Here is a 27,630-nt window from a genome sequence, read left to right as displayed (position 1 = left end):
AAACACCCCAAAAACATAATGTTTCCACCTCCATGCTTGACAGTGGGGACGGTGTTCTTTGGGTCATAGGCAGCATTTTGATTCCTCCAAGCACGGCGAGTTGAGTTAATGTCAAAGAGCTCAATTTTTGTCTAATCTGACCACAGCACCATCTCCCAATCAGTCACAGAATCATCTAGGTGCTCATTGGCAAACTTCAGCCGGCCTGCACATGTGCCTTCTTGAGCAGGGGGACCTTGTGGGCACTGCAGGAATTTAAACCTTTATGACATAATGTGTTATCAATGGTTTTCTAGGTGACTGGTCCCAGCTGCTTTGAGATCATTAACAAGTTCCCCCTGTGTAGTTTTAGGCTGATCTCTCACCTTCCTCATGATCAAGGATACCCCAGAAGGTGAGATTTTGCATGGTGCCCCAGATCAATGTCAATTGACAAGTCAGTTTGTATTACTTCCATTTTTTGAATATTGCACCAACAGTTGTCTCCTTCTCACCCAGTCTCTTACTTACGGTTTTGTAGCCCATTCCAGTTTTGTGCAGGTCTATGATCTTGTCTGTTGTGAATTCTGTTTTCGGGCTCCCTCCTGTGGTCATGAATGGTACTTCGGCTGGTTCTGTCCATGGACTTTCTCTGATGCCTGTGGGTGTTTCTGAGTTTCCTTCCACAGGTGACGATGCTAATTCGTTAGTGGGCTGCTCTATTTAACTCCTCTTGGATCCTTGTCCGATGCCAGCTGTCAATGTTGTAGCATTGGTCTAGTTCGCTCCTGGATGTTCCTGGTTACCTGTTTTCTCCAGCAGAAGCTAAGTTTTGCTTTGCTTTTTTCTTGTTTGCTATTTTTTCTGTCCAGCATGCTTATGTGAATTTTGCCTTGCTTGCTGGAAGCTCTGGGACGCAGAGGGGCGCCTCCGCTCCGTTAGTCGGTGCGGAAGGTATTTTTCCCTGCACTCTCTGTGTGGCTTTTTTAGGGTTTTGTGCTGACTGCAAAGTGACCTTTCCTATCTTCTGTCTGTTTAGTAAGTCGGGCCTCTCTTTGCTAAAGGTACCGTCACACTAGACGATATCGCTAGCGATCCGTGACGTTGCAGCGTCCTGGCTAGCGATATCGTCCAGTGTGACAGGCAGCAGCGATCAGGCCCCGGCTGTGCTGTCGCTGGTCAGGGAAGAAAGTCCAGAACTTTGTTTCGTCGCTGGACTCCCCGCAGACATCGCTGAATCGGCGTGTGTGACACCGATTCAGCGATGTCTTCGCTGGTAACCAGGGTAAACATCGGGTTACTAAGCGCAGGGCCGCGCTTAGTAACCTGATGTTTACCCTGGTTACCATCGTTAAAGTAAAAAAAACAACCGCTACATACTTACCTACCGCTGTCTGTCCCCGGCGCTGTGCTTCTCTGCTCTGGCTGTCAGCACAGCGGCCGGAAAGCAGAGCGGTGACGTCACCGCTCTGCTTTCCGGCTGCCTGGCGCTCACAGCCAGAGCAGAGAAGCAGAGCGCCGAGGGCAGACAGCGGTAGGTAAGTATGTAGCGTTTGTTTTTTTACTTTTAGGATGGTAACCAGGGTAAACATCGGGTTACTAAGCGCGGCCCTGCGCTTAGTAACCCGATGTTTACCCTGGTTACCGGGGACTTCGGGATCGTTGGTCGCTGGAGAGCTGTCTTTGTGACAGCTCTCCAGCGACCAAACAGCGACGCTGCAGCGATCCGGATCGTTGTCGGTATCGCTGCAGCGTTGCTTAGTGTGACGGTACCTTTGATCTATTTCATCTCTGTGTTTGTGATTTCATCTTACTCACAGTCAATATATGTGTGGGGCTGCCTTTTCCTTTGGGGAATTTTCTCTGAGGCAAGATAGGCTTATTTTTCCTATCTCTAGGGCTAGCTAGTTCTGAGGCTGTGACAAGGCGCCTAGGTCATGATAGGAGCGCTCCACGGCTATTTCTAGTGTACGTGATAGGATTAGGGATTGCGGTCAGCAGAGGTTCCACTTCCCAGAGCTTGCCCTGTATAAATGTGCTATCAGGTCTTTTCTGGTGCTCTAACTACCAGGTCCACTATTTGTTCTAACCACCAGATCATAACCGTACAGCTGGCCAAAAGTATTGATGCATCTCAATAGAGGGATAAGTGAAGCTCTGAGACCATTTTTTTTTCTTTGTAGCGTGTTCTGTCTCACTTTTCCCCTTTACCTCTGGGTGGTTCAGAACACAGGTGTAGACATGGACATTCAAGGTCTGTCCTCTTGGATGGATAATCTCACTACAAGGGTACAAAACATTCAAGATTTTGTGGTTCAGTATCCGATGTCAGAGCCTAAGATTCCAATTCCTGATTTATTTTTTGGTGATAGATCTAAGTTCTTGAATTTCAAAAATAATTGTAAATTATTTCTTGCTTTGAAACCTCGCTCCTCAGGTGATCCTGCTCAACAAGTAAGGATCATTATTTCTTTGTTACGTGGTGACCCTCAAGACTGGGCATTTTCCCTTGCGCCAGGAGATCCGGCATTGCGTGATGTGGATGCGTTTTTCCTGGTGCTCGGATTGCTTTATGACGAACCTAATTCAGTGGATCAGGCAGGGAAAATCTTGCTGGCTCTGTGTCAGGGTCAGGATGAAGCAGAGATATATTGTCAGAAGTTTAGAAAGTGGTCTGTGCTCACTCAGTGGAATGAATGTGCCCTGGCAGCAATCTTCAGAAAGGGTCTCTCTGAAGCCCTTAAAGATGTCATGGTGGGATTTCCCATGCCTGCTGGTCTGAATGAGTCTATGTCCTTGGCCATTCAGATCGATCGGCGCTTGCGTGAGCGTAAAGCTGTGCACCATTTGGCGGTACTATCTGAGCATGGGCCTGAGCCTATGCAGTGTGATAGGACTTTGACCAGAGCTGAACGGCAGGAACACAGACGTCGGAATGGGCTGTGTTTTTACTGTGGTGATTCCACTCATGCTATCTCCGATTGTCCTAAGCGCACTAAGCGGTTCGCTAGGTCTGCCACCATTGGTACGGTACAGTCAAAATTTCTATTGTCCGTTACACTGATTTGTTCTTTGTCTTCCTACTCTGTTATGGCATTTGTGGATTCAGGCGCTGCCCTGAATTTGATGGACTTGGAGTATGCTAGGCGCTGTGGTTTTTTCTTGGAGCCCTTGCAGCATCCTATTCCATTGAGAGGAATTGATGCTACGCCTCTGGCCAAGAATAAGCCTCAGTACTGGACCCAATTGACCATGTGCATGGCTCCTGCACATCAGGAGGATATCCGTTTTTTGGTGTTACATAATCTGCATGATGTGGTCGTTTTGGGGTTACCATGGCTACAGGTCCATAATCCAGTATTGGACTGGAAATCTATGTCTGTGTCCAGCTGGGGTTGCCAGGGGGTACATGGTGATGTTCCATTTTTGTCAATTTCGTCTTCTACTCCTTCTGAAGTTCCGGAGTTTTTGTCGGATTATCAGGATGTATTTCTGAGCCCAAAGCCAATGCCCTACCTCCTCATAGGGATTGCAATTGTGCAATTAATTTGATTCCTGGTAGTAAGTTTCCTAAGGGCCGATTGTTCAATTTATCTGTGCCAGAACACGCCGCTATGCGGAGTTATATAAAGGAATCCTTGGAGAAAGGCCATATTCGCCCGTCGTCATCACCGTTGGGAGCAGGGTTCTTTTTTGTGGCCAAGAAAGATGGTTCTTTGAGACCTTGTATTGATTACCGCCTTCTTAATAAAATTACTGTCAAATTTCAGTATCCTTTGCCGTTGCTGTCCGACTTGTTTGCTCGTATTAACGGGGCTAGTTGGTTTACCAAGATAGACCTTCGAGGGGCGTATAATCTTGTGCGTATTAAACGGGGCGATGAATGGAAAACCGCATTTAATACGCCCGAGGGCCATTTTGAGTACCTGGTGATGCCATTCGGGCTTTCCAATGCTCCATCAGTATTTCAGTCCTTTATGCATGACATCTTCCGAGAGTACCTGGATAAATTCCTGATTGTGTATTTGGATGATATTTTGGTCTTTTCGAATGATTGGGAGTCTCATGTGAAGCCGGTCAGAATGGTGTTCCAGGTCCTTCGTGCTAATTCCTTGTTTGTGAAGGGGTCAAAGTGTCTCTTTGGAGTTCAGAAGGTTTCATTTTTGGGGTTCATTTTTTCCCCTTCTACTATCTAGATGGACCCTGTTAAAGTCCAGGCCATTCATGATTGGACTCAGCCGACATCTGTGAAGAGCCTGCAAAAGTTCCTGGGCTTTGCTAATTTTTATCGTCGCTTCATCGCTAATTTTTCTAGTGTTGCTAAACCGTTGACTGATTTGACCAAGAAGGGTGCTGATGTGGTCAATTGGTCTTCTGCGGCCGTGGATGCTTTTCAGGAGTTGAAGCGTCATTTTTCTTCTGCCCCTGTGTTGTGTCAGCCAGATGTTTCGCTCCCGTTTCAGGTTGAGGTTGATGCCTCTGAGATTGGAGCAGGGGCTGTTTTGTCGCAAAAAAGTTCTGATGGCTCGGGAATGAAGCCATGTGCTTTCTTTTCTAGAAAGTTTTCGCCTGCTGAGCGCAATTATGATGTTGGTAATCGAGAATTGTTGGCCATGAAGTGGGCATTCGAGGAGTGGCGTCATTGGCTTGAAGGAGCCAAGCATCGCGTGGTGGTCTTGACAGATCACAAAAATTTGACTTATCTTGAGTCTGCCAAACGGTTGAATCCGAGACAGGCTCGATGGGCGTTATTTTTCTCCCGTTTTGATTTTGTGGTTTCGTACCTTCCGGGCTCTAAGAATGTGAAGGCTGATGCCCTGTCAAGGAGTTTTGTGCCTGACTCTCCGGGTGTTTCTGAGCTGGCAGGTATTCTCAAAGAGGGGATAATTTTGTCTGCCATCTCCCCTGATTTGCGGCGGGTGCTGCAAAAATTTCAGGCTGATAGACCTGACCGTTGCCCAGCAGAGAAACTGTTTGTCCCTGATAAATGGACTAGCAGAGTTATCTCTGAGCTTCATTGTTCGGTGTTGGCTGGGCATCCTGGAATCTTTGGTACCAGAGATTTGGTGGCTAGATCCTTTTGGTGGCCTTCTTTGTCACGGGATGTGCGTTCTTTTGTGCAGTCCTGTGGGACTTGTGCTCGGGCTAAGCCCTGCTGTTCTCGTGCTAGTGGGTTGCTTTTGCCCTTGCCGGTCCCGAAGATTCCCTGGACGCATATTTCTATGGATTTTATTTCGGATCTCCCCGTTTCTCAAAAGATGTCGGTAATTTGGGTGGTTTGTGATCGCTTTTCTAATATGGTCCATTTGGTACCCTTGTCTAAATTGCCTTCCTCCTCTGATTTGGTGCCATTGTTTTTCCAGCATGTGGTTCGTTTACATGGCATTCCGGAGAACATCGTTTCGGACAGAGGTTCTCAGTTTGTTTCGAGGTTTTGGCGATCCTTTTGTGCTAGGATGGGCATTGATTTGTCTTTTTCCTCGGCTTTCCATCCTCAGACAAATGGCCAAACCGAACGAACTAATCAGACGTTGGAAACATATCTGAGATGCTTTGTTTCTGCTGATCAGGATGATTGGGTGTCCTTTTTGCCGTTGGCTGAGTTTACCCTTAATAATCGGGCCAGCTCGGCTACTTTGGTTTCGCCGTTTTTCTGCAATTCTGGTTTCCATCCTTGTTTCTCTTCAGGGCAGGTTGAGTCTTCGGACTGTCCTGGTGTAGATACTGTGGTGAATAGGTTGCAGCAGATTTGGACTCATGTGTTGGACAATTTGACATTGTCCAAGGAGAAGGCTCAACGTTTCGCTAACCGCCGGCGCTGTGTGGGTCCCCGACTTCGTGTTGGGGATTTAGTTTGGTTGTCATCTCGTTATGTTCCTATGAAGGTTTCCTCTCCTAAGTTTAAGCCTCGTTTCATTGGCCCGTATAGAATTTTTGAGGTTCTCAATCCTGTGTCATTTCGTTTGGCCCTTGCTGCTTCTTTTGCCATCCATAATGTGTTCCATAGGTCATTGTTGCGGAGATACGTGGCGCCTGTGGTTCCATCCGTTGACCCTCCTGCTCCGGTTTTGGTTGAGGGGGAGTTGGGAGTATGTGGTGGAGAAGATTTTGGATTCTCGTATTTCGAGACGGAAACTCCAGTACTTGGTCAAGTGGAAAGGTTATGGTCAGGAGGATAATTCCTGGGTTTTTGCCTCTGATGTTCATGCGGCCGATCTGGTTCCTGCCTTTCATTTGGCTCATCCTGGTCGGCCTGGGGGCTCTGGTGAGGGTTCGGTGACCCCTCCTCAAGGGGGGGGTACTGTTGTGAATTCTGTTTTCGGGCTCCCTCCTGTGGTCATGAATGGTACTTCGGCTGGTTCTGTCCATGGACTTTCTCTGATGCCTGTGGGTGTTTCTGAGTTTCCTTCCACAGGTGACGATGCTAATTCGTTAGTGGGCTGCTCTATTTAACTCCTCTTGGATCCTTGTCCGATGCCAGCTGTCAATGTTGTAGCATTGGTCTAGTTCGCTCCTGGATGTTCCTGGTTACCTGTTTTCTCCAGCAGAAGCTAAGTTTTGCTTTGCTTTTTTCTTGTTTGCTATTTTTTCTGTCCAGCATGCTTATGTGAATTTTGCCTTGCTTGCTGGAAGCTCTGGGACGCAGAGGGGCGCCTCCGCTCCGTTAGTCGGTGCGGAAGGTATTTTTCCCTGCACTCTCTGTGTGGCTTTTTTAGGGTTTTGTGCTGACTGCAAAGTGACCTTTCCTATCTTCTGTCTGTTTAGTAAGTCGGGCCTCTCTTTGCTAAATCTATTTCATCTCTGTGTTTGTGATTTCATCTTACTCACAGTCAATATATGTGGGGGGCTGCCTTTTCCTTTGGGTAATTTTCTCTGCGGCAAGATAGGCTTATTTTTCCTATCTCTAGGGTTAGATAGTTCTGAGGCTGTGACAAGGCGCCTAGGTCATGATAGGAGCGCTCCACGGCTATTTCTAGTGTACGTGATAGGATTAGGGATTGCGGTCAGCAGAGGTTCCACTTCCCTGAGCTTGCCCTGTATAAATGTGCTATCAGGTCTTTTCTGGTGCACAAATAAGGAAGTTGGGGGTGGCGGTGGCATGGGGGGTGGGGTCAGAACAGTTCATAATTTAAGAAATAGAAGTACAGAGAGGAACATAAAGTGCATGTATACTAATGCCAGAAGCCTCGCCAACAAAATGGACGAATTAGAACTAATGTTGTTGGAGCATAATTATGACATGGTGGGGATATCTGAAACGTGGCTGGATGAGAGCCATGACTGGGCTGTTAACTTGCAGGGCTATAGCCTGTTCAGAAATGACCGTAAAGATAAGCGAGGGGGAGGGGTGTGTCTATATGTAAAATCATCCTTAAAACCCATCCTGCACGATAATATAGGTGAATTTAATGAAAATGTAGAATCCCTGTGGGTGGAGATAAGGGGAGGGGGAAAAATAATAAATTACTGATAGGGGTTTGTTATAAATCTCCAAAAATAATGGAAGCAATGGAGAATATCCTCGTAAAGCAAATAGATGAAGCTGCGACTCAAGGAGAAGTCATTATTATGGGGGACTTCAACTACCCTGAAATAGATTGGGGAACAGAAACCTACAGTTCCAGCAAAGGTAATCGGTTTTTGACAATTATGAGAGACAATTACCTTTCACAACTGGTTCAGGACCCAACAAGAAGGGGGGCACTGCTAGACCTAATATTAACCAACAGGCCAGACCGCATATCAAATATAAGGGTTGGGGGTCACTTGGGAAATGGCGATCACAAAATAATAAGTTTTCATGTATCCTTTAAAAAGATGTGTAGTAGAGGGGTTACAAGGACACTAAACTTCAGGAGGGCAAATTTCCAACGGATGAGAGAGGATCTTGGTGCAATTAACTGGGACGATATCCTGAGACACAAAAATACACAAAGAAAATGGGAGACGTTTATTAGCATCCTGGATAGGACCTGTGCACAGTATATACCGTATGGGAATAAACATACTAGAAATAGGAGGAAACCAATATGGCTAAATAGAGCTGTAAGGGGTGCAATAAGTGACAAAAAGAAAGCATTTAGAGAATTAAAGGAAGTAGGTAGTGAGGAGGCATTAAATAAATACAGAAAATTAAATAAATTCTGTAAAAAGCAAATCAAGGCAGCAAAGATTGAGACAGAGAGACTCATTGCCAGAGAGAGTAAAAATAATCCTAAAATATTCTTTAACTACATAAATAGTAAGAAACTAAAAAATGATAGTGTTGGCCCCCTTAAAAATAGTCTGGGTGAGATGGTGGATGAGGATGAGGAAAAAGCCAATATGCTAAATGACTTTTTTTCATCAGTATTTACACAAGAAAATCCCATGGCAGACAAAATGTCTAGTGATAAAAATTCCCAATTAAATGTCACCTGCTTAACCCAGCAGGAAGTGCGGCGGCGTCTAAAAATCACTAAAATTGACAAATCTCCGGGCCCGGATGGGATACACCCTCGAGTACTGCAGGAATTAAGTACAGTCATTGATAGACCATTATTTTTAATCTTTAAAGACTCCATAATAACAGGGTCTGTGCCGCAGGACTGGCGTATAGCAAATGTGGTGCCAATATTAAAAAAGGGAACAAAAACTGAACTCGGAAATTATAGGCCAGTAAGCTTAACCTCTACTGTGGGTAAAATCCTGGAGGGCATTCTAAGGGACGCTATACTGGAGTATCTGAAGAGGAATAACCTCATGACCCAGTATCAGCACGGGTTTACTAGGGACCGTTCATGTCAGACTAATTTGATCAGTTTCTATGAAGAGGTAAGTTCCGGATTGGACCAAGGGAACCCAGTGGATGTAGTGTATATGGACTTTTCAAAAGCTTTTGATACGGTGCCACACAAAAGGTTGATACATAAAATGAGAATAATGGGGATAGGGGAAAATATGTGCAAGTGGGTTGAGAGCTGGCTCAGGGATAGGAAACAAAGGGTGGTTATTAATGGAGCACACTCGGACTGGGTAGCGGTTGGTAGTGGGGTACCACAGGGGTCAGTATTGGGCCCTCTACTTTTTAACATATTTATTAATGACCTTGTAGGGGGCATTCAGAGTAGAATTTCAATATTTGCAGATGACACTAAACTCTGCAGGGTAATCAATACAGAGGAGGACAATTTTATATTACAGGATGATTTATGTAAACTAGAAGCTTGGGCTGATAAATGGCAAATGAGCTTTAATGAGGATAAATGTAAGGTCATGCACTTGGGTAGAAGTAATAAGATGTATAATTATGTGCTTAATTCTAAAACTCTGGGCAAAACCGACAATGAAAAAGACCTGGGTGTATGGGTGGATGACAAACTTAAATTCAGTGGCCAGTGTCAGGCAGCGGCTACAAAGGCAAATAAAATAATGGGATGCATTAAAAGAGGCATAGATGCTCATGAGGAGAATATAATTTTACCTCTATACAAGTCACTAGTTCGACCACACTTAGAATACTGTGCACAGTTCTGGTCTCCGGTGTTTAAGAAAGACATAGCTGAACTGGAGCGGGTGCAGAGAAGAGCGACCAAGGTTATTAGAGGACTAATAACCAAGTGCAATACCAAGATAGGTTATTACACTTGGGGCTATTTAGTTTGGAAAAACGAAGACTAAGGGGTGATCTTATTTTAATGTATAAATATATGAGGGGACAGTACAAAGACCTTTCTGATGATCTTTTTAATCATAGACCTGAAACAGGGACAAGGGGGCATCCTCTGCGGTTGGAGGAAAAAAGGTTTAAGCATAATAACAGACGCGGATTCTTTACTGTAAGAGCAGTGAGACTATGGAACTCTCTGCCGTATGATGTTGTAATGAGTGATTCATTACTTAAATTTAAGAGGGGACTGGATACCTTTCTGGAAAAGTATAATGTTACAGGGTATATACACTAGATTCCTTGATAGGGCGTTGATCCAGGGAACTAGTCTGATTGCCGTATGTGGAATCGGGAAGGAATTTTGTTCCCCAATGTGGAGCTTACTCTTTGCCACATGGGTTTTTTTTGCCTTTCTCTGGATCAACATGTTAGGGCATGTTAGGTTAGGCTATGGGTTGAACTAGATGGACATATAGTCTTCCTTCAACCTTAATAACTATGTAACTAACTACCAGGTCCACTATTTGTTCTAACCACCAGATCATAACACTTGTCCCTGACATCCTTATAAAGCTCTTTGGTCTTGTCCATTTTTGTAGAGGTTAGAGTCTGACTGATTAATTAATGAATGATTAATGATTAATGAGTCTGTGGAGAGGAGTCTTTTATAAAGGTGACTGTCATGATCCCAATGGCAGGGGATCACAAAAGGACAAGCACAAAAACTAAACAAGCTCTAGGGTGATGGAACCTGAGCTGACCGCGATCCTGAACCTAAACACACAACTAGCAGTAGCCGGGGAACGTGCCTACGATGATTCCTAGACGTCTCGCGCCAGCCGAAGGATTAACTTCCCCTATCAGAAGAAACACAGACCTCACTTGCCTCCAGAGAAACACCCCACAGAAATAGCAGCCCCCCACATGTAATAACGGTGAAATGAGAGGAAAGCACATACGTAGTTATGAAAATAGAATCAGCAAAAATGAGGCCCGCTAAAGCTAGATAGCAGAGGATACAAAAGTGAACTGCGCGGTCAGCGAAAAACCCTTCAAAAAACCATCCTGAAATTACTTGAACTCATGTGCCAACTCATGGAACATGAGGAGTAATTTCAGCCCACTAGAGCAACCAGCAGCAAGGAATCACATATCTGCAAGCTGGACTAAGACAAAAATAAAGCAAAACGTGGAACAGGAAAATCAAAACTTAGCTTGTCCTGAAGATAACAGACGCAGGGAGCAGAGGTAAAAAGTCACGCTGATTACATTGATAGCCGGCGAGGAAATTACAAAAAAGCCAGGTTAAATAGGAAACTCCCATAACCTGATGGAACAGGTGGACACCAGAGACCGCAGAGAACACAAGTCACCCAGTACCATCAGTAACCACCAGAGGGAGCCCAGAAACAGAACTCACAACAGGTGACTATGTAAGACAGCTGTCTTTCATGCAGGTAACGAGTTGATTAGGAGCGTCTAACTGGTCTGTAGGAGCCTGAACTCTTAATGGTTGGTAGGGGATCAAATACTTATTTCTCACTGCAAAATGCAAATAAATTTACCGTATATATTCGAGTATAAGCCAAGATTTTCAGGCAGTTTTTTTAGGCTGAAAGTGCCCCTTTCACCTTATACTCAAGTCATTGTCCCTGGGGGTCTGCGGGGGAGGGGGAGCGGCAGCTGTCAAATCATACTTACCTGCTCCTGGCGTGTCTCTGTATGTCCCTGCTTCTCTGACACCCGCATCTCTTCCGGTGTTCAGTGGTCAGGTGGTACCGCTCATTAAAGTAATGAATATGGACGCGACTCCACTCCCATAGGGGTGGAACGCATATTCATTACTTTAATGAGTGGTACCATGTGACCGCTGAACACAGGAACAAGCTGCCGCGCCCGGAGAGACCATTGCATCGGAGAAGCAGGGACCGCGCCAGGAGGCTGAGTATAACGGGGGAGGGTGAGCATTGCGATATTCACCCGTCTCCGTTCCACCGCCGCGCGCCCCTGTGTCTTCTGCATCTTCTGGCTGTGATGTTAAGGTCAGAGAGCTCTATGACGTGTTTAGTGTGCCTTCTGCCTGAACAGTCACTGCAGAGGAAGCGGAAGACAAAGTGGCGTGCGGCGGTGGAACGGGGACAGGTGAATATCGCAAGTGCCAGTGTCTCCGCCTGCTCAGGACAAGAGGTGAGTATGTCATTTTTTTTTATCGCAGCAGCATATGGGGCATATGTTTCTATGAAGCATCTTATGGGGCCATAATCAACCTTCACGTGGCATTATATGGGGCACATTTTCTGTGGAGCATCTTATTGGGCCATAATCAACCTTTGTGCAGCATTATATGGGGCACATTTTCGATGGAGCATCTTATGGGGCCATAATCAACCTTTATGGAGCATTATATGGGGCACATTTTCTATGGGGCACATTTTCTATGGAGCATCTTATGGGGCCATAATCAACCTTTGTGCAGCATTAGGGCACATTTTCTATGGAGCATCTTATGGGGCCATAATCAACCTTTATTCAGCATTGTATGGGGCAAATGTTTCTATGGAGCATCTTATGGGGCCATAATGAACCTTTATGCAGGTTTGTATGGGGCACATGTATCTATGGAGCATCATATGGGGCCATAATCAACCTTTGTGCAGCATTGTATGGGGCATATTTTTGTTTGAAGCATCTTATGGGGCCCATCATAAACTTTATGGAGCATTATATGGGGAATATTTTATTATGGAGCATCTTATGGGGCCCATCATGAACATTATGGAGCATTATATGGGGCTCCTGATTCAATATGGATATTCAAAAACACTTAACCTACTGATGTCTCAATTAATTTTACTTTTATTGGTATCTATTTTTATTTTTTTAAATTTACTAGTAGCTGCTGCATTTCCCTCCCTAGGCTTATACTCGGGTCATTAAGTTTTCCGTTTTTTTGTGGCAAAATTAGGGGTCTCGGCTTATACTCGGGTCAGCTTATACTCGAGTATATACGGTATACAATTTATACAATGTGATTTTCTGGATTTTATTTTTGATATTCTATCTCTGTGTTAAAATTAACCTGCCCTTAAAAGTATAGACTGTTCATGTCTGTGTCAGTGGGCAAACTTACAAAATCAGCAAGGGATCAAATAATTATTTCCTTCACTGTAGGCATTTTGCTGTTTAATTTCCTTGCACCTTAATGTTTGTGCTTGTGAGAAAAATACATTAACGTGGTCATCTGAGGTCTTGGAGACATGTCAGAAGGTCATACGAATGTAGTCTTAGAGCTTACACTTCAAACTCTGTAAACTCTACTCTGTGTTACGCTTTGGGCACTGTATCCCCCAGGAGTGCATTGTGGCTAGTGGCAATAGTACTGGTATTCTGATTATAAGGCAAGGGACCTTTGGGCCACCATGGGCTCCAGGGCCCGTGTGCGACTGACACCCCTTCACCCACTATAGCTACCCTCCTGCGTTACACAGTCAAAATCTGTTTAGCACATATATTTTTAATACCTTTTAAAGAGGATTGTTTACCTGGATTTTTTTTAATTTAAACCTAGTCCATCATCCAGTTGCTGTTGTTCCACTGACTCTGGAACAGTTTTTCTTTTGTGCCCCTTCCTTCAGAAGTTATGCCCCCCGAGAATAAAAATGCAGATTTTTTTTTCTTCAACCAATTGACCTTGTAGCACAGAGCTTCTATGTGGGTGTTGCCACGTTTTGATTGGCCAGTGTCAACGGAGAGAAAGCAAATGCCCACGGTGACGTTCTGTGCTATACACCCAGGTAAAAGGAGAATTGGGTGTTTGCACCGTTATTACCAGGGGCATAACTTTGGAATACAGGGGCACAGAAAAAAAATAAATACTGTTCAGGAATCAGTGGAGTAGGTCAAATTGGAGGAGGCCCTCAGTGTAAATTTAAAAAATCCTGTAAAGGATCCTCTTCAAATGGTGAAATTACTATTTTATTATTGAATAGCCTCTTTATGTTTAAATTAATTGTCTAATAGCAGAAAACTTTCTAGAGTCTCACATACGAAGGCAAGAAAAAGAAGATCTGAGTAGTAGTAATCTACATATTGTCCCCAAACAGCAGGTAATAAGGACGATCATATGTCAAGAATCATTATGTCTCAGATCAGTGCTCGGGGACCTGAGCTTATATACCGTATGTGCCCCATAATAACGTTCAGTCTCTTCATGCATCGTGATTTTGCCATTCTTGCATTGCCTGTCCCTTCTCCGCTTAGTACTAAACGGCAGCAGTAGCACTTGTGATCTTCAGTCACTCACATTTCAGATATTAGCGCTGTTCATCATTATTTTAAATTGCTGCTAGACAATCTTTTTTATAGTGCTATTTCTCAGAACGCTCCAGTCTAGCTGTGATCATGTAGGTGGATGTGAGTTATGGCTACCCATTATTCCAGGGCTCTTGAGTTTGTCATAATGTAATAATTTCTTGACTGACCCAAGGGAGTAGATTTTTGTTATAAAGTCTTCCCCTAGGATCCAATTGATGTAACCATCCTAAACTGATTGATATTGTTCTCCTACTGCAGGGCTATAGGATAATCACCTCCATTATTCCACCTATTAGCACTAATGAGGCTCTTTGCTTCGATGCCAAGTTGTAGGCTTAGACTTCATAGAGTACGGTATTCTCAATAGAAAAATCCCAATAATGAGTAGCCTATTAATATTATTATTATTATTATTTATTGTTATAGCGCCATTTATTCCATGGCGCTTTACATGTGAGGAGGGGTATACGTAATAAAAACAAGTACAATAATCTTAAACAATACAAGTCATAACTGGTACAGGAGGAATGAGGACCCTGCCCGCGAAGGCTCACAATCTACAAGGGATGGGTGAGAATACAGTAGGTGAGGGTAGAGCTGGTCATGCAAGCGATTTGGTCGATCGGTGGTTACTGCAGGTTGTAGGCTTGTCTGAAGAGGTGGGTCTTCAGGTTCTTTTTGAAGGTTTCGATAAACCTCCAAAGTAATCACTTCACAACTAACCATTGAGGTTGTTTTCTGCTAATGTTTTTGTAAGTTCTGATTGTTGAGCTACAAAAATATAACGTAATATGTAATAGTGACTGAAGAGTGGAATAAGAGAGAAAGACTTTCTACTTAATTTTGCCTCTCTGTTGTGGACATATTAGCAAAGTATTTGGTCCCTGATTAGTTATTTTTTTTCTGAAATCCGAGAGGATGTTATCAGAGCATTTTCAATGGGGGTGTGCAGTTCTTCCTCTTGTATGATGTTGACCAATCATAAGCTGACAGCAGCATAAGAGAAAGAACTATGTGCTCCTGCAATAGCTCAGAACTGGCTTCTCCTGTGTGAGATGTAATGACAGCCTGATCTCAGTGCAGAGTAATTTCAAGTTGAGCACAACAGACGTAGGTGTGATTACTGACCCCTTTGTCTCATATCTTAACAGGCAGTGTGGGGGAGATGGGTAGTAGAACAGAAGTGATTGTGCTAAAAGAGGAGAAGAGCTTTTCAATGTAACACAGCTAAACTCACCTGTACTGCTCCTCTAGGAACATTGACTGTCAGGATATAAAAACTCAAAGGTGTCAGTAATCACACTTATGTCTCTTGTACACACAGCAACTAGTAATCACTCTATAGTAAGATCAGGCTGTCTGTCATTACATGCCACACAGGAGTAGCCAGTTTTGTGTTATTGTGGGGTGTGTTCTTTCTCTTGAGTGTTGCTGCTTTCCTATGATTAGGCTGTGTCATACAGGGGGAAGAAAAACACGCCTCAGTGAAAACTCTCTGACAATGCTCACTTGGACTAAATGAAAAATAACTTCTTAGGTGTCAAATACTTTGATTACTGATATCTTCACAATGAAGAGTTGGGTGAAATAATAATAAAAGTTTTATTCTGATCTTTAACCATTACATCTTGTGACAAGTTGAACATTTAGTGAAAGGTTCTTTTTAAAACCTGAGCATTTAAGGCATAAAGGAAATGCATTGTTATGTATTGATTGCCTTGGTGACAAAGTGATCATAACTATTGTGCTAAGCTAGACTAAAATAGTTAATTAATTTGCTTTTCGACACACATTATGAGTTTTCTGGCTAGTAAAGCTATATATTTTCTTTTTTACAGAAATCGTAGCATTGTTACATTTGCTATTTGACGGTAATTTTGAGGGTATTGTGCTAAGTCAATTCATACATGAGATCTTTGGAGCTCCAGAGCCAGAAGAAAGTTTTGATTTGTATATGGAAAGACAGATTGCTGCCTACCTGGACTCACCTGCAGATCTAAACAACGACAGGTAATTCACCAGCTATTAATTTATTGTGCATGTTTTTTCTGCATTCATTATACGGTATATACAATGGGGCAAAAAAGTATTTAGTCAGTCAGCAATAGTGCAAGTTCCACCACTTAAAAAGATGAGAGGCGTCTGTAATTTACATCATAGGTAGACCTCAACTATGGAAGACAAACTGAGAAAAAAAAATCCAGGAAATTCAATTGTCTGTTTTTTTAACATTTTATTTGCATATTATGGTGGAAAATAAGTATTTGGTCAGAAACAAAATTTCATCTCAATACTTTGTAATATATCCTTTGTTGGCAATGACAGAGGTCAAATGTTTTCTGTAAGTCTTCACAAGGTTGCCACACACTGTTGTTGGTATGTTGGCCCATTCCTCCATGCAGATCTCCTCTAGAGCAGTGATGTTTTTGGCTTTTCGCTTGGCAACACGGACTTTCAACTCCCTCCAAAGGTTTTCTATAGGGTTGAGATCTGGAGACTGGCTAGGCCACTCCAGGACCTTGAAATGCTTCTTACGAAGCCACTCCTTCGTTGCCCTGGCGGTGTGCTTTGGATCATTGTCATGTTGAAAGACCCAGCCACGTTTCATCTTCAATGCCCTTGCTGATGGAAGGAGGTTTGCACTCAAAATCTCACGATACATGGCCCCATTCATTCTTTCATGTACCCGGATCAGTCGTCCTGGCCCCTTTGCAGAGAAACAGCCCCAAAGCATGATGTTTCCACCACCATGCTTTACAGTAGGTATGGTGTTTGATGGATGCAACTCAGTATTCTTTTTCCTCCAAACACGACAAGTTGTGTTTCTACCAAACAGTTCCAGTTTGGTTTCATCAGACCATAGGACATTCTCCCAAAACTCCTCTGGATCATCCAAATGCTCTCTAGCAAACTTCAGACAGGCCTGGACATGTACTGGCTTAAGCAGTGGGACACGTCTGGCACTGCAGGATCTGAGTCCATGGTGGCGTAGTGTGTTACTTATGGTAGGCCTTGTTACATTGGTCCCAGCTCTCTGCAGTTCATTCACTAGGTCCCCCCGCGTGGTTCTGGGATTTTTGCTCACCGTTCTTGTGATCATTCTGACCCCACGGGGTGGGATTTTGCGTGGAGCCCCAGATCGAGGGAGATTATCAGTGGTCTTGTATGTCTTCCATTTTCTAATTATTGCTCCCACTGTTGATTTCTTCACTCCAAGCTGGTTGGCTATTGCAGATTCAGTCTTCCCAGCCTGGTGCAGGGCTACAATTTTGTTTCTGGTGTCCTTTGACAGCTCTTTGGTCTTCACCATAGTGGAGTTTGGAGTCAGACTGTTTGAGGGTGTGCACAGGTGTCTTTTTATACTGATAACAAGTTTAAACAGGTGCCATTACTACAGGTAATGAGTGGAGGAAAGAGGAGACTCTTAAAGAAGAAGTTACAAGTCTGTGAGAGCCAGAAATCTTGAATGTTTGTTTCTGACCAAATACTTATTTTCCACCATAATATGCAAATAAAATGTTAAAAAAACAGACAATGTGATTTTCTGGATTTTTTTTTCTCAGTTTGTCTCCCATAGTTGAGGTCTACCTATGATGTAAATTACAGACGCCTCTCATCTTTTTAAGTGGTGGAACTTGCACTATTGCTGACTGACTAAATACTTTTTTGCCCCACTGTATATAGAGAGAGAGAGAGAGAGAGAGAGAGAGAGAGAGAGAGAGAGAGAGAGCTATAGTTAAAGGGAACCTGTCACCCCGTTTTTTGAGATTGAGCTATAAATACTGTTAAATAGGGCCTGCGCTGTGTGTTCCTATAGTGTATGTAGTGTACCCCGATTCCCCATGTATGCTGAGAAATAACTTACCAAAGTCGCCGTTTTCGCCTGTCAATCAGGCTGGTCAGGTCGGGAGGGCGTGGTGACATCGCTGGGTCTTCCTCAGCTTTACGTTGGTGGCGTAGTGGTGAACAAGCAGCGCGCGATCTGCGCTGTCATCCCTTTCGTCGGTGGGGGCGGCCATCTTCCTGGGGCCGCGCGTGCGCAGATCGAGTGCTCTGCTGCACGGGGCTTCAGGAAAATGGCCGCGGGATGCCGCGCGTGCGCATTAGAGATCGCGGCGGCCATTTTCCCAAAGCCGAGTTTGCATCTCGGCTTTGGGAAAATGGCCGCCGCGATCTCTAATGCGCACGCGCGGCATCCCGCGGCCATTTTCCTGAAGCCCCGTGCAGCAGAGCACTCGATCTGCGCACGCGCGGCCCCAGGAAGATGGCCGCCCCCACCGACGAAAGGGATGACAGCGCAGATCGCGCGCTGCTTGTTCACCACTACGCCACTACGCCACCAACGTAAAGCTGAGGAAGACCCAGCGATGTCACCACGCCCTCCCGACCTGACCAGCCTGATTGACAGGCGAAAACGGCGACTTTGGTAAGTTATTTCTCAGCATACATGGGGAATCGGGGTACACTACATACACTATAGGAACACACAGCGCAGGCCCTATTTAACAGTATTTATAGCTCAATCTCAAAAAACGGGGGTGACAGGTTCCCTTTAAGAGACCACTGCAAAATTTTCATTTTGTCTGATTTTTCTCTTTTATATTTTTGAGTAAAATGTAAATTGTTGTTTTATTCTATAAACTACTGACAACATGTCTCTGAAGTTCCAAGCAATAAATTTTGTATTTATTTTCTGAAAATGAGAAATGGTTAAAAATTACAAAAAAATGCATTGCTTGCAGACCTCAAATAATGGAAAAAAACAACAACTTCATAATCATTTAGAAACAACAATACTAATGTTTTAACTCAGGAAGAGTTCAGAAATCAATATTTTGTGGAATGACCATGATTTTTAATCACAGCATTTATGCGTCTTGGCATGCTTTCCACCAGTCTTTCACACTGCTTTTGGGTGACCTTATGCCACTCCTGGTACAAAAAGTAAGCAGTTCTTCTTTGTTTGATGGCTTGTGACTATCCATCTTCCTCTTGATTACATTCCAGAGGTTTTCAATGGGGTTTAGGTCTGGAGATTGGGCTGGCTAAAGGTACCTTCACACATAACGATATCGTTAACGATATCGTTGCTTTTTGTGACGTAGCAACGATATCGTTAAGGAAATCGTTATGTGTGACAGCGACCAACGATCAGGCCCCTGCTGGGAGATCGTTGGTCGCTGAGGAAAGTCCAGAACTTTATTTCGTCGCTGGATCTCCCGCTCACATCGCTGGATCGGCGTGTGTGATGCCGATCCAGCGATGTCTTCACTGGTAACCAGGGTAAACATCGGGTTACTAAGCGCAGGGCCGCGCTTAGTAACCCGATGTTTACCCTGGTTACCAGCGTAAACTTTAAAAAAACAAACAGTACATACTTACTTCAGCTGTCTGTCCCCGGCGCTCTGCTTCTCTGCACTCCTCCTGCATCCTGGGTCATTGCCGGCCAGCCGGAAAGCACAGCGGTGACGTCACCGCTCTGCTTTCCGGCTGACCGGCGCTGACAGTGCAGAGGAAAGCAGAGCGCAGGAGGACAGACAGCTGAAGGTAAGTATGCAGTGTTTGTTTTTTTAACGTTTACGCTGGTAACCATGGTAAACATCGGGTTACTAAGCGCGGCCCTGCGCTTAGTAACGCAATGTTTACCCTGGTTACCGGGGACTTCGGGATCGTTGGTCGCTGGAGAGCTATCTGTGTGACAGCTCTCCAGCGACCAAACAGCGACGCTGCAGCGATCGACATCGTTGTCGGTATCGCTGCAGCGTCGCTGAGTGTGAAGGTACCTTAAGACAGGGATTTGTGTCCTTCATCCACACCTTGATTGACCTAGCTGTATGGCATGGCGCATTGTCCTGGTGGGAAAAAACAGTCCTCAGACTTGGGAAACGTTGCCTAAACAGAAGGAATCAACTGTTTTTCCAGGATAACCTTGTATGCGGCTTGATTCATACGTCCTTCGCAAAGAACAACCTGCCCAATTCCAGCCTTGCTGAAGCATCCCCAGATCATCACCGATCCTCCACCAAATTTCACAATGGGTGCAAGATCAGAGTGGCCCTGTCAGCATTTTCTATTTACAGGCGAAAGCTCGTGTCTATTATGACCCCCCCCCCCCCACCAGTGGCCGTAAAATTCGTCTCAGACAAGATGCTAGCGGCAGGGCAGCACAACACCTCCAAGGCATAGATGGGCACCTCATGCCAGGTGTCCAGCTTAGAGACCCAATAATTGAAGTTCATAGCGGAATTAGTATGCTGATTTTATCGGCCAGGTATTGCTTGACCATCTTTAAAAACTTTTCCCTTCTAGTCAAAAATACTCGGTAATCAGGGACTGAATGCTGGGAGGATGTCAGGAAATTGGCCCAGACCTTTGACCGCCTACCCCTTCCCCTCTTGTACCTGGTGTGTGTCTCCCTCGCCTCTCTTCCTTGGTTGGGCAAGGACGCTTGCCACCTGCCACTGGCGTTGTCTGATGGGAATTTTTTCAACATATTTTCACAGTGGCCTTCTGGTATAGTACCATTTTAGTAGACCTCTCCACCTTAGGAAGTAGAGATGAGAGGTTCTCTTTTTAGCATGGGTCTGGCAGGGTGAACAACCAGTACTCTCTTTTTTTTTTTGGGCCAAGATAAATATAATGCAAGGCAGCGGTACATAAATTCCGCCATTTGTGCCAAGCTCCCTACAGCTAACATTTCTGTGTCTCCACCATGATGACTACTCTCCTCATTCTCCCTCTCTTCCTCCTCAATTCTCCTCAGCCCATCAATATAGGAGAGACGGCTCGAAGCTTGTGTGGGTACTAGCCTCCTGTTACTCCTCCTCAGCGTCAACCTCCTCATTGTTACCCAATCCGTGCTGAGCAGATGAGATGAGGGTTGGCTGTGTAGAATCTCCCAGTCTCATGTTTTCCTCCATCTGGAAGCATTATCTGCTATCAAATCGACCACCTGTTTGCATTGGTCTGTCTCGTGCCTCCCTAAAGTGAAAAAGGAATCTGTGTGTCGTTGATGGGTGTGTTGCTTGTGCTCCAACAACAGGTGCAGTCGCACCTGCCTCACATCCTCGCCATCTGTGTGCATCATCTTCAGCACTTCCACTTCCCTGTGCCTTACACATTTTCTAATTGCTAGGTCTCTGAAGCTTCCTTGATTAATTGAGCTATATATTTAGCAACGGACTGAAAAGCTCTAAGCCCTGCCTAAAGGCTGGATTCAGCTACTCTCTCTGCTCCAGCTGTCCCTAGGATAAATGCAGAATATATCATGTAGAAACAGCAAAGCAGAAGATTAGCCTTAAGAAGGACTTTTAGTATGATGATTCCGCAAAGCATCATGACTAGAGATCTCTGATTCCTAAAATTGTGCACATAAGCCTGGACATGTACTCCCTCCCTCCATTTAGAACTGTCCCTGAGCTGTGCAATGGCGTCAGTGAGCCGAGCGTGGCGGCACCAGTTCTTTTATAATTTCTCATGAAGTAATACAGCATCCAATCACAGTAATGCCACTACCCAGATGGCTACAGCATTACAGTGACTGGCAGGCTGCATATTTATTGGTTGTGTAACAGGCGCCAACAGGGCCGGCGTCAGCACCCGGCGTACCCGGGCAAGTGCCGGGGCCCTGGCGAGATGGGGGGGCCCATTTACGGTGAAGCAGGAATACTCACCTCCAGGAGTCGGGACCATCACCATGGATACGCAGAGTGAGTCACTTCCGGACCGGGCGTGGGACTGAGTTTCACGCAGTTGCAAAACTCACCAGTCAAGGCCGGCGCCGCCATCACCATGGATACGAGTCACTTCCAGGCCGGCAGTCGCTCTGTCCTGCCACTTCCGGTCGTGTGAGAGCTCAGAGAAGAGATCCAGCTGCAGGCGCAGGCAGCGCCAACCAGAAAGAGGAGCAGGAGCAGCAGTCAGGTGCACGGACGGTGCACCCGGTCCCAGGCTGTGTCCACAAAGGAACGTAAGCAACGGCGAAGTGAAGCAGTGAGTGAAGAGTGAGTCTTCCTCCAAGTTTCTGGTCCCAATGCATTGCGGGGGGTGGGGGGTCGGATGCAGCCTGCTGTGAGCCTGGTTGTAGAGAAGCCATATTGCTGATAGGGTAGAAGTGCTTAGCCCATCAGCTACAGTATAATGGATATGTCTGCACTCTGTGTCACTCTACGCAGAATACATTCACTTCAGAAGAGATATTTAGTATGGCGGCTGGTAATGACAGGCTTGCATATGGAGCTGGTGTTTGGAAAACATGGCAGCATCAGGACACTGCCAGTCTTACGCATTCTATCAAGCAGGTGTAGCATTGACATAACATTTAGGACCCCCTCAGGACCTAGAAAAAGTGGCACACTGTGCTTCCTAAGCAATTGTTCTGCAGAACAGCGTCAGGACGCTTTTCTGGTGCTTGGATGAATGTGCGCCTCACTAAAAATCCTTCAGGTGTTCAGTTCATGCCCAAGATGGCTATGCGCTCCTGCTTAAACCTCCTGTGCTTCTATGGCGCTAAGGGAGGCTCTCTCCTACTATAACGGGTCCCATCTGGGCATGTCTGCCTTGTTCAGTCAGCCTCTTGTATGCTGATGGCCTGACTCTTCCAGGGGCCATAGTTTCTCCTATCCCACTCTGTTTTTCAGGAATTTCTCCCAACCAGACATGGTTGCAGAAGTGCAGCGTGTGCACCAAACATGCTGACTTTCCTGACATACAGTTAAACCCCAAGTCCATAACACGGGCTCCATGTCAGTAATACCGGTTCAACTGGTGTCAGCAGCACACCCTCAATGTAGACAGAAACGCAAAACACTTTCGCCTCTGACCCCTCGTTGGCAATGGCTTTATGTGTAGAAGTCACTACAAACTCTGTCCCGCTCACGCAGAAGCATCATCCAATCACAGCACAGACTTCCTCACAATCGGAGTTGTCCTTTGACTAGATCATGGGGTATCCTGTCTTTTGTGCTATGTAAACTGTTGTCCTCAGTGACTGACTATGCCCAAGCCTTGACTCGGTCTCACAGCAAGTTTTTCTGTTTCTCGTGCGTTTGCTGTAGACCTATTTATATAAGGTGCGATCACACATTATAGATATATTTCAGTCCTACCTACCAACCATGTGGCACAATGTAAAAATCACCATAATGTGAGAAGGTGGGCTCAGAGGTAATGGCCTCTTCTGACCGACACATTGTCCTGCGGGATGACCACTAGGATCGCTGCGAGGCCGCGATTTGCCAGCGCCTACTGCATCTAAATACATGTGGTGTAACTTATCAAATATCACAGTTTATCATTAGTACACGTAGACTCAGCAGTTACCAAGGCCAGTCCTAGCCTAGACTGTCTGTATATACTAAATGGCTGGCTGAGTTATATACTACGTACGAGGGCTGTGTTATATACTACGTCACGGCCCGGGCCTGTGCTATATACTACGTGGGTGGCTGTGTGTTATATACTACGTGGGCTGTCTGTGCTATATACTGCGTGGGCTGTGCTATATACTGCGTCTGCGTGGGCTGTGCTATATACTGCGTGGGCTGCTATATACTACGTGGCCTGTATTATATACTGCATGGGCAGTGTTATATACTACGTCTCTGTGCTATATACTACGTGGCTGTGCTATATACTACGTGGCTGTGCAATATACTATGTGGCTGTGCAATATACTACGTGGCTGTGCTATATACTACGTGGCTGTGCTATATACTACGTGGCTGTGCTATATACTACGTGGCTGTGCTATATACTACGTGGATGTGCTATATACTACGTGGCTGTGCTATATACTACATGGCTGTGTTATACGCTACTTGGCTGTGCTATATACTACTTGGCTGTGCAATACACTACGTGGCTGCAATATACTACGTGGCTGGGCAATATACTACGTGGCTGGGCAATATACTATGTGGCTGGGCAATATACTATGTGGCTGGGCAATATACTACGTGGCTGTGCTATATACTACGTGGCTGTGCTATATACTACATGGCTGTGCTATATACTACGTGGCTGTGTTATACACTACTTGGCTGTGCTATATACTACGTGGCTGGGCAATATACTACGTGGCTGTGCTATATACTATGTGGGCTGTGTTATATACTACGTGGGCTGTGTTATACGCTACTTGGCTGTGGTATGTTTCTCTGCTGTATCTGCATCATGAATCGTGGTATGTGTTAAAGAGGGGGGGGCCCACTGAGACTCTTTCGCCCGGGGCCCTCAAAAACCTGGAGCCGGCCCTGGGCGCCAAGCATGTGGGTCAGTGATTTGAGCATTCTATCCAAGCTCCAGACATTTCTCGACGAATGCCGAGCACATCCCAGATACACGAGTAATATCTGAGAATCACTGAGCACGTTCGCCCATCACTAGTGTATTGCAGTAATTGTCCTGTCTGACCTATTCATTCTATTTAGATTTGAGTGTCCTCAGTGGTTGATGCCTTTTTAATGGCTAAAAAAAAAAAAAGATGTTAACAAGTTGCAAACTTTCAAGACTACTCCGGTCTCTTCATCAGGCATAGACTAATACAAAATCTGAAGAATCACATATTTATATAGACAACACGGCACATAAATAATGCAATAGATAAGGCAAGTGACGTGAAGCAGAATTGTCTGCCTGACAAGTCCACAAGAGCAGATGACCTGATACCAGAGAGTCCAAGAATAGGGACTCCACAACTCTGGAAATCCAGGAAGACCAATTATTTCATGTGTGGGCACCCTTACTGAGCAGGTTTCTGGATGGCCAGAGGGTATTCTTAACCCCTTTTCCCCCAAGTGTGGTTTGCACGTCAATGACCAGGCCAATTTTTACAATTCTGACCACTGTCCCTTTATGAGGTTATAACTCTGGAATGCTTCAACGGATCCTGGTGATTTTGACATTGTTTTCTCGTGACATATTGTACTTCATGATAATGGTAAAATTTATTTGATATTACCTGCGTTTATTTGTGGAAAAAAAAACAAATTTGGCAAAAATTTGGCAAATTTCGCAATTTTCCAACTTTGAATTTTTATGCAATTAAATCACAGAGATATGTCACAAAAAATACTTAATAAGTAACATACCCCACATGTCTACTTTACATCAGCACAATTTTGGAACCAAAAATTTTTTTTTGTTAGGGAGTTATAAGGGTTAAAAGTTGACCAGCAATTTCTCATTTTTACAACATCATTTTTTTTTAGGGACCACATCTCATTTGAAGTCATTTTGAGGGGTCTATATGATAGAAAATACCCAAGTGTGACACCATTCTAAAAACTGAACCCCTCAAGGTGCTCAAAACCACATTCAAGAAGTTTATTAACTCTTCAGGTGTTTCACAGGAATTTTTGGAATGTTTAAATAAAAATGAACATTTAACTTTTTTTCACAAAAAAATTACTTCAGCTCCAATTTGTTTTATTTTACCAAGGATAACAGGAGAAAATGGACCCCAAAAGTTGTTGTACAATTTCTCCTGAGTACGCCGATACCCCATATATGGGGGTAAACCACTGTTTGGGCGCATGACAGAGCTCGGAAGCGAAGGAGGGCAATTTGACTTTTCAATGCAAAATTGACAGGAATTGAGATGGGATGCCATGTTGCGTTTGGAGAGCCCCTGATCTGCCTAAACAGTGGAAACCCCCACAAGTGACACCATTTTGGAAAGTAGACCCCTAAGGAACTTATCTAGAGATGTGGTGACCCACCAAGTGCTTCACAGAAGTTTATAATGCAGAACCGTAAAAATAAATAAATCATTTTTTTCACAAAAATCATATTTTTGCCCCCAATTTTTTATTTTCCTGAGGGTAAGAGAAGAAATTGGACCCCAAAAGTTGTTGTACAATTTGTCCTGAGTACGCTGATACCTTATATGTGGGGGTAAACCACTGTTTGGGCGCATGGGAGAGCTCGGAAGGGAAGGAGCGCCGTTTGACTTTTCAATGCAAAATTGACAGGATTTGAGATGGGACGCCATGTTGCATTTGGAGAGCCACTGATGTGCCTAAACATTGAAACCCCCCACAAGTGACACGATTTTGGAAAGTAGACCCCCTAAGGAACTTATCTGGACCCACCAAGGGCTTCACAGAAGTTTATAACGCAGAGCCGTAAAAATAAAACAAAAATTTTTTCCCACAAAAATTATTTTTTAGCCCCCAGTTTTGTATTTTTCCGAGGGTAACAGGTGAAATTGGACCCCAAAAGTTGTTGTCCAATTTGTTCTGAGTACGCTGATACCCCATATGTGGGGGGGGGGGGGGGGGGACCACCGTTTAAGCGCATGGCAGAGCTCGGAAGGGAAGGAGCATAATTTGGAATGCAGACTTAGATGGATTGGTCTGCAGGCGTCACATTGCGTTTGCAGAGCCCCTAATGTACCTAAACAGTAGAAACCCCCCCCCACAAGTGACCCCATATTGGAAACTAGACCCCCAAGTAACTTATCTAGATGTGTTGTGAGAACTTTGAACCCCCAAGTGTTTCACTACAGTTTATAACGCAGAGCCGAGAAAATAAAAAATCCTTTTTTTTTCCCACAAAAATTATTTTTCAGCCCCCAGTTTTGTATTTTCCCAAGGGTAACAGGAGAAATTGGACCCCAAAAGTTGTTGTCCAATTTGTCCTGAGTACGTTGATACCCCATATGTTGGGTAAACCCCTGTTTGGGCACACGGGAGAGCTCGGAAGGGAAGGAGCACTGTTTTACTTTTTCAACGCTGAATTGGCTGGAATTGAGATCGGACGCCATGTCACGTTTGGAGAGCCCCTGATGGGCCTAAACAGTGGAAACCCCCCAATTATAACTGAAATCCTAATCCAAACACACCCCTAACCCTAATCCCAACGGTAACCCTAACCATACCTCTAACCCAGACACACCCCTAACCCTAATCCCAACCCTATTCCCAACCGTAAATGTAATCCTAACCCTAACTTTAGCCTCAACCCTAACCTTAGCCCTAACCCTAGCTCTAGCCCTAGCCCTAACCCTAGCTCTAGCCCTAACCCTAGCCCTAACCCTAACCCTAGCCCTAACCCTAGCCCTAACCCTAATGGGAAAATGGAAATAAATACATTTTTTTATTTTTTTTTTATTTTTCCCTAACTAAGGGGGTGATGAAGGGGGGGTTGATTTACTTTTATAGCGGGTTTTTTAGCGGATTTTTATGATTGTCAGCCGTCACACACTGAAAGACGCTTTTTATTGCAAAAAATATTTTTTGCATTACCACATTTTGGTGAGCTATAAATTTTCCATATTTGAGTCCACAGAGTCATGTGAGGTCTTGTTTTTTGCGGGACGAGCTGACGTTTTTATTGGTAACATTTTCGGGCACGGGACATTTTTTGATCGCTTTTTATTCTGATTTTTGTGAGGCAGAATGACAGAAAACCAGCTATTCATGAACTTCTTTTGGGGGAGGCGTTTATACCATTCCGCGTTTGGTAAAATGGATAAAGCAGTTTTATTCTTCGGGTCAGTACGATTACAGCGATATCTCATTTATATCATTTTTTTATGTTTTGGCGCTTTTATACGATAAAAACTATTTTACAGAAAAAATAATTATTTTTGCATCGCTTTATTCTGAGGACTATAACTTTTTTTTTTTCCGCTGATGATGCTGTGTGGCGGCTCGTTTTTTGCGGGACAAGATGACGTTTTCAGC

General features: G+C 44.6%; 1 protein-coding gene across 1 annotated transcript in view; it reads left to right on the top strand.

Moving 5' to 3' along the window:
• Positions 1-27,630, top strand: part of TTC27 (tetratricopeptide repeat domain 27) — a 630,563-nt gene that overhangs the window by 76,941 nt on the left and 525,992 nt on the right. Inside the window, exon 3 of the mRNA XM_069769113.1 lies at positions 15,781-15,952. Within this exon, the coding sequence (XP_069625214.1) occupies positions 15,781-15,952 (172 nt within the window). The remainder of the gene's footprint in view (positions 1-15,780; positions 15,953-27,630) is intronic.

This window comes from Ranitomeya imitator, chromosome 5 (genome assembly GCF_032444005.1).
Source record: "Ranitomeya imitator isolate aRanImi1 chromosome 5, aRanImi1.pri, whole genome shotgun sequence".
In the NCBI taxonomy this organism is placed as follows: Eukaryota; Metazoa; Chordata; class Amphibia; order Anura; family Dendrobatidae; genus Ranitomeya; species Ranitomeya imitator.
This window is presented reverse-complemented; position numbering and strand designations above follow the sequence as displayed.